Source organism: Amia ocellicauda, chromosome 7, assembly GCF_036373705.1.
Source record: "Amia ocellicauda isolate fAmiCal2 chromosome 7, fAmiCal2.hap1, whole genome shotgun sequence".
Lineage (NCBI taxonomy): Eukaryota > Metazoa > Chordata > Actinopteri > Amiiformes > Amiidae > Amia > Amia ocellicauda.
In genome coordinates, this window is record NC_089856.1 from 32963139 (window position 1) to 32972678 (window position 9540).

At 35.7% G+C, this 9540-nt stretch overlaps 1 protein-coding gene across 1 annotated transcript; it reads right to left on the bottom strand.

The window, feature by feature from the left end:
* Positions 1-873: 873 nt before the first annotated feature.
* Positions 874-8228, bottom strand: LOC136753284 (mucin-2-like). Its single transcript, XM_066709252.1, has 10 exons — positions 8132-8228; positions 5477-6982; positions 5036-5155; positions 4532-4780; positions 4150-4269; positions 3640-3888; positions 3120-3377; positions 2354-2503; positions 1962-2047; positions 874-1692 (listed from the first exon to the last, which is right to left on the bottom strand). The coding sequence occupies exons 1-10, from the start codon at positions 8190-8192 to the stop codon at positions 1615-1617; spliced, it is 2877 nt and encodes a 958-aa protein (XP_066565349.1). The 5' UTR covers positions 8193-8228; the 3' UTR covers positions 874-1614.
* Positions 8229-9540: the final 1312 nt, after the last annotated feature.

The following is a 9540-nucleotide window of genomic DNA, read 5'->3' on the forward strand; positions in this document are numbered from 1 at the left end:
CGGACATTGTTGATCTTTAGTCTTAAATCGAAAGGTCAGTATGAGTCTGTCGAGCTGAAGACCAGACCTTCATACTTATACTGATGGCCACATGCCGGATCTGCTTGTAAGGCATTGTTCTGGTCTGGCCTTTGTGCCGCCCTGTTACCAATTAACATATCAAAACCAACCAATAAAATGACACTGCATCAAATTTCAAATAGAAACCAAGATGGAGACGATCTCTCTCCTATCTACTCTAAACTTTTATTAGAACCTTTTGGTCTCTCAAAAAAACATTTTTAAGCATCAAGACCTATAGTCAACAACCACTAAGAATATTTCAGGCCTTTATAAGCGCTAAAAAACAACCTGAGCCAAGAAAATAACTATAAAGATCTAAAATAACTAGCGCTTTTACAGTGATTTTTTTTTTTTTTAATAGCGATGCTTTGTTTGGTATTAAACAAGTCACAAACTACTCAGAACAGCGTTTATCCCCGCAAAAGAGATATTTGGGGTTATTTTACAAAGCTTATAAATTATATAGTTTAAAAGTATTCTGAATGTTTTGATACCACACGCCATACCTACGGTTGTCTGAGCCCACCCCCGCCCCCCATGGTGTGAGTGATTTAGCCTTGAGTGTTGTGATCTATTTAGCATTGAGTGATCAGTTGTTTTTATTTTTTAAATGATTCCTTATCATCAGGGATTGAGACTGCTAAAATACCTTAAAAGCATATCCTTATCTTAAGTCTAACTCTTATGAGCTTTAAGACCCTAGAATGCATTTAAGTAAAACGAATGAACACATTATGTGAGAGATAAAATATAACCACAGCTTTTTTTTTTTTTTTTTACAAAAACAATTAACCTATACACACAAACACCCACACATACACCCTCTTTTTTAATTTTATTTTTAATTAAATTTGAGGGGAGAGACAGAGCCATATACATTGTGGATAACATAAGTACCCTATGCAAAACAGGCATTGTTAGGACCTGGGACCATTACAGACAACAGAACTTGTTGATCTTATAAAATGATTGGGCGAGAGAGAGAGAGAGAGAGACAGACAGAGACAGAGACAGTGTGGATAACATAAGTACCCTATGCAAAACAGGCATTGTTAGGACCTGGGACCATTACAGACAACAGAACTTGTTGATCTTATAAAATGCTTGGGCGAGAGAGAGAGAGAGAGACAGACAGAGACAGAGACAGTGTGAATATGATAAACGGACTATTCAAAACTGGCATTGTTAAGACCTGGGACCATTACAGACAACAGAACTTGTTGATCTTATAACGGTTTAGATTTACTAAACCATTACATGTATATTTAAAAAAGACCCCCAACCACTACAGGAAGAGCCGACCCATTCACACTCTACAGTTGACCAACAAGAACAACAAGAACACCAGGTTATGTGTACACTTTCTGACGGATATGACGTAGGAATAATTAAGGAAATAACTCTACCTAAAATCACGCCCCCCAATTATGACGTAGGAATATTAATAAGCTTAGGGCATACGTCATAACAAAATAGGCAGCGCCCAGAAAACCCTACTATCTACTCAAAGAAGAGCTGAATGCTTCTCATTTCCACTTGATAAGAAAGATGTTAGGTCTGATTTGTCCTTGTTGCCTTCCATTTTACAGTGATATTCGTTTGTGTGAATGTCTGAACTATACTGATGATCTGAAATAAACAAATAGATCATTTTAAACACCAGGTTTCTCAATATTTTAACAACACAATTGACAACACAAGGAAATGAAAATGTGAATTTGCATTAATGTTATCTTAGAACTGCAGAATTCACAACCTGTCTTCTTTCAGATTATTCAGGACTATGAACATATGACACATTTAAACACATTGAGAGGGTGATAATTGAATATCAGTTTGTTTTACAGGTTTTGTAATTCACTTAATTTTGAACAATGAAATCCACACAGTTGACATACCTGCTGTTCAATCAAAAATACTGTATTGCCATGAATTGCAGAATTGGAAACAAGTGACACCTCCAGTCTTGCTGTGACAGGGACTCCTGTAGTATAAAACAAGGCAAATTTAAAATATGTAATGTTTACTGGATCTGCACACATCCTGCACATAGAGAGACTGAAAGCAAGATGCACACTTCATCAGCTATTGTTGATACCAGGATACCACATGAAGCCCTTACAGTTATTTTGAAGATAATGTAAGTTCTAGTTCTCTGATGAAAGGTGTATACAATATGCTGAAGGTGAAACTGAAAATTATTTGTATGCAGTATTTAGCCTTACTGTACCATTTTTTGACTTTCCAAAAATCTCACAGCCATTTCCAGCATTTACAATAGCAGTTTTACCTTGAGTGGGATTTGGGGTTGCGCTTGTGGGAGCTAATATTGGAGCCATTGTATTTTGTGGAGTTGCTAATGTAGGTGGCCCAGTTGGAGCTTGTGTTGGGCTTGGAGTTTGAGTGGGTGTTGGAGTTGGTGTCGGAGTTGCAGTAGCAGCTGGGTTTGCAGCATGTAAGAAGATACATTAAACAAGATCAGTACAATATGTAAACAAGAGGGACATATTTCCCATCATCAAGGTTTACACCTAACAACTTATTTTTTGATCAGCTTAATTACAATTGGGTACATCTGTATACCCATAGCCCTACTGTAAAACAGAAAGACCAAGTAAATGGATCTGCAAGAAATAAGGTTAAAATGTCATGAAAAACCTGATCCACTTCCAATTCAGTTTCCAAAACCTGATAGAAATCAGCTTTTGCAAAATTATTTAATTTATTTTTTGGACAAGAAACGTCAATTTAACACCAGCAAACCCACCATAATGATTTTGTAGGTTGGAGTTACATTTGGTGTATTGTTTTAATTAATACAAATAAAAAGACATAGTCAGCACATTATAACAGTATACAGTTATTTAAGAATCTGCTGGTTAGCTGCATAACTGAATTAACATTAAACAAAATACTTCTTAATTTAAGCAATATGCAGGAAGAAAACTGCCTACTAATTCCAACAGAACGTTTGTATATAGCGGTTACAATATGTGCACATATATTTTTAAACATCTTACATATGTAAGCAAATAAAAATAAATCACAGCCCTTACCTAAAAGTACTGTGACTGTCACTGGAGCTCCTTCAGTAACATTGTCTGCAGCCACAGCAATAACCCGCAGTGTATAATTGCTTCCAGGTACAAGTCCAGTTATTTCAGCTGATAATGTGTTCACTGTGAGGTTTGTAACAGTAGGTCCAATGGCTTCAACTCTGTACCCCCATGCATTTCCAGATGGTGCACTCCAGGTAAGGGCTAGGGATGTTGTGCTGATGTTCATCACAGTCAGATTGTTCACAGAGTTGGGATCTACAGAAATATAAGAGATACGAACATATTTTTCAGTAAAGAAAAAGAATATCAGATTAATTTAATAAAGTGTGATACATAAACATTAAGCATAATATGGAGATGTAAAATATTTATTCTTGTAGTATACAGAAAATATATTCTACAAATATAATGATTTTTTCCCCCTTAATATGTTTCAATTAATTTAGAGTGTATATGACAAAGCTATACATGTTATATTAATTTAAGAGTAATAGTGGTAATAGTGGTACCATCTTACTAGTAAAAGCACTGATCGTCACTGGAGCTCCTTCAGTGACATTGTCTGCAGCCACAGCAATAACCTGCAGTGTATAATTCCTTCCAGGTACAAGTCCAGTTATGTTAATTGATAATGATTTCACTTGAAGAAACGTAACAGTCAGATCTGTGTCATTCTCTGTGTACAACTCTCCATCTCCAGATGATTCAGATGAGATATGGGATATTGATATTTTGATGGCACTTACATTCAAAGTGGTAATCACCCCTGGTGGCAGATAAAACAGTAGAGAGTGCAGAAATGTAAGACTAAACTAGTTACATGTTTTTACCATTCTGAACACATAATACTAATGAGAGCAGTCTAGTCTGAAATATATTGTATTACATTGCTCAGACTTCAGTGTAATGAAACAGAAAGTAGGTAAAATTTGACAATACATTCTCCAATGGATTCTACAATGTATACATTAATCATAATGACATATAGAGTTGACAATTGATAATTTGGTCATTGTCACATTCTCACCTGTTGGTTCTATTGCTTCAACTCTGTACCCCCCTGCATTACCAAATGGTGCACTCCAGGTAAGGGCTAGGGATGTTGTGCTGATGTTCATCACAGTCAGATTGTTCACAGAGTTGGGATCTACAGAAATATAAGAGATACGAACATATTTTTCAGTAAAGAAAAAGAATATCAGATTAATTTAATAAAGTGTGATACATAAACATTAAGCATAATATGGAGATGTAAAATATTTATTCTTGTAGTATACAGAAAATATATTCTACAAATATAATGATTTTTTCCCCCTTAATATGTTTCAATTAATTTAGAGTGTATATGACAAAGCTATACATGTTATATTAATTTAAGAGTAATAGTGGTAATAGTGGTACCATCTTACTAGTAAAAGCACTGATCGTCACTGGAGCTCCTTCAGTGACATTGTCTGCAGCCACAGCAATAACCTGCAGGGTATAATTCCTTCCAGGTACAAGTCCAGTTATGTTAATTGATAATGATTTCACTTGAAGAAACGTAACAGTCAGATCTGTGTCATTCTCTGTGTACAACTCTCCATCTCCAGATGATTCAGATGAGATATGGGATATTGATATTTTGATGGCACTTACATTCAAAGTGGTAATCACCCCTGGTGGCAGATAAAACAGTAGAGAGTGCAGAAATGTAAGACTAAACTAGTTACATGTTTTTACCATTCTGAACACATAATACTAATGAGAGCAGTCTAGTCTGAAATATATTGTATTACATTGCTCAGACTTCAGTGTAATGAAACAGAAAGTAGGTAAAATTTGACAATACATTCTCCAATGGATTCTACAATGTATACATTAATCATAATGACATATAGAGTTGACAATTGATAATTTGGTCACATTCTCACCTGTTGGTTCTATTGCTTCAACTCTGTACCCCCCTGCATTACCAAATGGTGCACTCCAGGTAAGGGCTAGGGATGTTGTGGTGGTGTTGCTGACAGTCAGATTGGCAACAACATCAGGATCTAGAGGAGAATATAAATGATAAATTAGTTAAAATGAATACATTATACTGTTTACATAGTTAAAAGAGGTATTGAGAAAATACCGGTCAAATTTAACATAGTATTTTATTTGTATTTATTTATTTTTAGAACATGATAGGTGTAATAAAAGATTTAAACATTCACCTAAGATATTAAGATAAGATGTTAAGTAATATTTTACCATTGTTTACAAATAAATTAAACACCTTGGAAGCTCGTAAAAAGGTTTAAATTGAAACAATATATACAGATAAATCTGATGGTAAGTGCCATTTCTGGTAAATTGATAAGAGACCTTACTTGTGAACACTGATGTATTTCCACTTGCCCCTTCAGTAACATTGTCTGCAGCCACAGCAATAACCCGCAGTGTATAATTGCTTCCAGGTACAAGTCCACTTATTTCAGTTGATGTGTTCACTGTAAGTTTTGTAACAGTTGGACCGTTGGGTGACTGCACTGGACCAGTGGCTTCAACTATGTAGACCCACACATTTCCAAATGGTGCACTCCAGCTAAGATTTACAGATGTCATGGCTACACTTATAATCCTTAAATCTGAAATTAATGTTCTTGCACTCGTAGCCTCTGTTGTGATACTTGCTGTGGTTGCAGTAGTCATAGTAGGTGCTGTTGCTATACTTGATACTGGAGTTGTTGTTCTAGCAGGTGGTGCGGTTATTGCAGTAGGTGCTTCTGCTGTAGAAGTAGTTCGTTCTGTTGTAGTACTAGATAGTTCTGTTATTGTAGTAGTTGGCATTACCATTATTGTAGTAGGTGGTTCAGTTGTCATTGTAGTAGGTAGTTCTGTTGTAGTAGTTGTCATTATCATTATTGTATTAGGTGGTTCAGTTGTTGTAGTAGGTAGTTCTGTTGATGTAGTACTAGTTGGCATTGCCATTGTTGTAGTAGGTGGTTCAGTTGTTGCTGTTGCAGTAGGTGATTCTGTTGTAGTACTAGATAGTTCTGTTGTTGTAGTAGTTGGCATTATCATTATTGTATTAGGTGGTTCAGCTGTTGTTGTAATAGGTAATTCTGTTGATTTAATAGTTGGCATTGCCATTATTGTATAAGGTGATTCAGTTGTTGCTGTAGCAGTAGGTGGTATTATTGTTGTAGTGCTTGGAAATGTTGTTGTTGTAGTAGTTGGTGATGGAACTGTTGTAATTGGTATTGTTATTGTAATAATTGGTAGTGTTGTAGTAGGAAGTTCTGTTGGAGGAATTGGCATTGTCATTGTTGTAGTAGGTGGTTCACTTGTTGTAGTAGCTGGTGGTACTGTTGTAGTTGATGCTGTTATAGTAGTTTGTGGTTCTGTTGTTGTAGTAGGTATTTCTGTTGTTGTAGTTGGTGCAGTTGTGTTTGTAGTAGCTGGTGAAGCTGATGTTTTAGTAAGTGGCTCTGTTGTTGTTGTAGAAGGTGGTGCTGTAGTAATTAGTGTTGTTGTTGCAGTAGGTGGTTTTGTTATATTACTATTTTGTGATGTTGCTACTGTAGTAGTAGGTGCTGTGGTTATTGTTTTAGTATTTGGTTCTGATATCATTGGAATAGGAAGATTTGTTTTAGCTGGAGTTGTTATTGCAATAAGTGGTTCTGTGGTCAGTGTAGTAGGCAGTTCTGTTGTTGCAGTAGGTGGTATTATTGTAGCAGGTTGATCTGTTGTAGTGATCCTTGCTGTTGCTGTGGTGGTAGGTGCATTTGTTTGAGTTTGAGGCAGAGTTGTTTGGAAAGTTGTAGTGGGTACTGTTGTAGTTATTGGCAGAGTTTCTGTTGTAGCTGGTGGCATTGTTGCTAAAGCTGTTTCTGCTATTATTGGGGTGGGTAACGTTATAAGAATTGAAGAGTAGGATGAAAAACACATAGTTTTGTTTAATAAACATATGTACTGATGTTTTTTTTATATTAATTTATGCAAAATTAATAGGCTTAGAGAAACCATTCTATAACACAAAACAAATGAGAGAGAGTAACAGTCATTGTTTTTTGTAAGAACTTTTATATCTGTAGTCATCAACAGATGATTATTAAAATATATTAAAGTTATTAAAGTTAATTTTAAGTTGTTTTCAGACATTCCATGCAGCATTCCTACTTCCTCTGTGTCTGCTTCAGATAATGTAAGACATACATACTACACAGTCTTAAAAACATATAGGCCTATGTATAATAAATATGCAGTACAAAACTGTTTGATTTCACAAGATACATTAACAAGTATTATCATTGAATACATTATCCATCCATCCATCTTCACAACCACTTATCCTGGTGAGGGTCACAGGGGACGCCAGCGCTGATGCCAGCAGGCATAGGGCGAAAGGCAGGAATACACCCAGAACAGGCCATCACTGGGCAACTTTAGTTTAGCCAGTCAACCTAACCTGCATGTCTTTGGACAGTGGGAGGAAATCCACACAGACACAGGGAGAACATGCAAACTCCACACAGACAGGCACCCCGAGCTGAGACTCAAACCCGGGATGCCTGGAGCTGTGAGGCTGTGCCACCCCTGAATACATTAAATACAAGTAATAGTTGTAGCTATATAGCTTTGCTAAATGTAAAATATTGCATTTTTTAAATTTTTGTATTTTTTTATACATTTTGTTCTAAAGCATCAGGAGTATAATTGTATGGTGGTAAAATATGTCCTTTTCATAGGAACTAGGCTTTCAGTTTCATTCAAACTAATTTTTTTTTCTCATGATATTGATATACTTATAAGTTCAAAAATAAAATAAAACTATATGTTATGTGGCTCTCCCTAAAATCCTTTTAAATTATTTAACAAACAGAACTAGTATAGTTTTGTCTTCTATTTTCAGTTGTCCTCTGCCATTGTCAGTGCAGGTTGTAAATCACAATGTATACCAGATTATTCCATATAGCATTTGGTTTCTGCATGTATGAACCTAAACTAAACTGATATGATATTAAAACATGTTTATATCTTACCTAATGCTGCTTGTTCTTGATAGAATATAAGAGCAACACCAATTAAAATTAAATAAAACATCTTCAGTTGCTCTTGTTGTAAAATAGATTGTTACTTTAGAAAGGCTGAGGAGACAATGCACTGCTTTTAAATAAACAGATATGTAAATCATTCACTTACTTCTTTGTTGAAAGGGGTGGGATTTGGAGGATTTTTTGAATAGTTTTCTTGTAAATCATTGTGTTCCAGATAATGCACATTCCCAAATCCCCATTAACATTGGATGTGTGGCGTGTGTTTTTAAATTATCTGACATGAGCAGTACTCTCAAAATTCTCACCTTACAGACAAATGTGATCATATTCCACTATTAATACACAATATCATATTTTAATTGTTTCAAAGGGTTATCATTCTTTATAAATCCTTATATATGCACACTGTTCGATGTATGGGGCAGGGGTTAGATTAACAGATAGGGGACACCAGAGTCACATACACCAGAATTTAAAACAAAACAGGTAATTCCCTGATATGCTTGTAAAAATAAACGTCCAAAACAAAGTAAACTCCAAATAAACTTAGCATCGGTGAAGGGCACTTCTTACCATGTTTTGTTGTTTGTCTGACTACCAAATCAGGCCACTAATGGGTTAACCGAAACAAATATAAAATGGGCTTAAGCAAAATTTGTTTCAAGAAACGACAACAAAAAGGTCATGTTTCGCATACAGTCCAAGGTCAAGAAGCCAAACAATTCAAGGAATGATACTCTGACAGTTCTGGCACACCCTACTTGCTTTTTCCCTCAGGTTATTCACCTCATAAAGGTAGTGAACTGGCTAACTCATGACAGGTGTTCCTGATTGTCTTCGGAAGCCAGCAAATATCATAGGGCTGTTATAGCAATTTGGTACAAGAAAGCACTGGATTCAATATATACAAACTTAGTCATCAGGCTCTAAGAAATCAAAACTTTGAGGAAACTCTGATTAAATATACCTACAATAATGCTGCATGAACAATCCTACTCCATCAAAACAACAACAAGATTAAGATTTGTAAAGGAGACACAATCTCTACAAAACTCTTCATGGCAACTCTTGTAGAAGTATTCAAGACTTTAGACTGGTAACAAAAAGGAATCAAGTTAAACAGAGCATACTGGAACAGCTTAATATTTGTCAAAATACCTGAAGACCTGCAGCTGCAATTTCAAGAACTCTGAATACCAAACAATAAAATGATAATGCAACCTTATCTGAGAAAGGAAGCACTTCCCAAAGGGGGGCGGGTTACGCCAGTTTCCATGGATACCTCATCAAAATGTTTTTCTATCAAAGCTGCTCAACAAATCTACTGTACAGAAATTATACACAGCGGGGTAATAGGGCAATGCACAAGCACACCCGCAATACAGTAAAATATG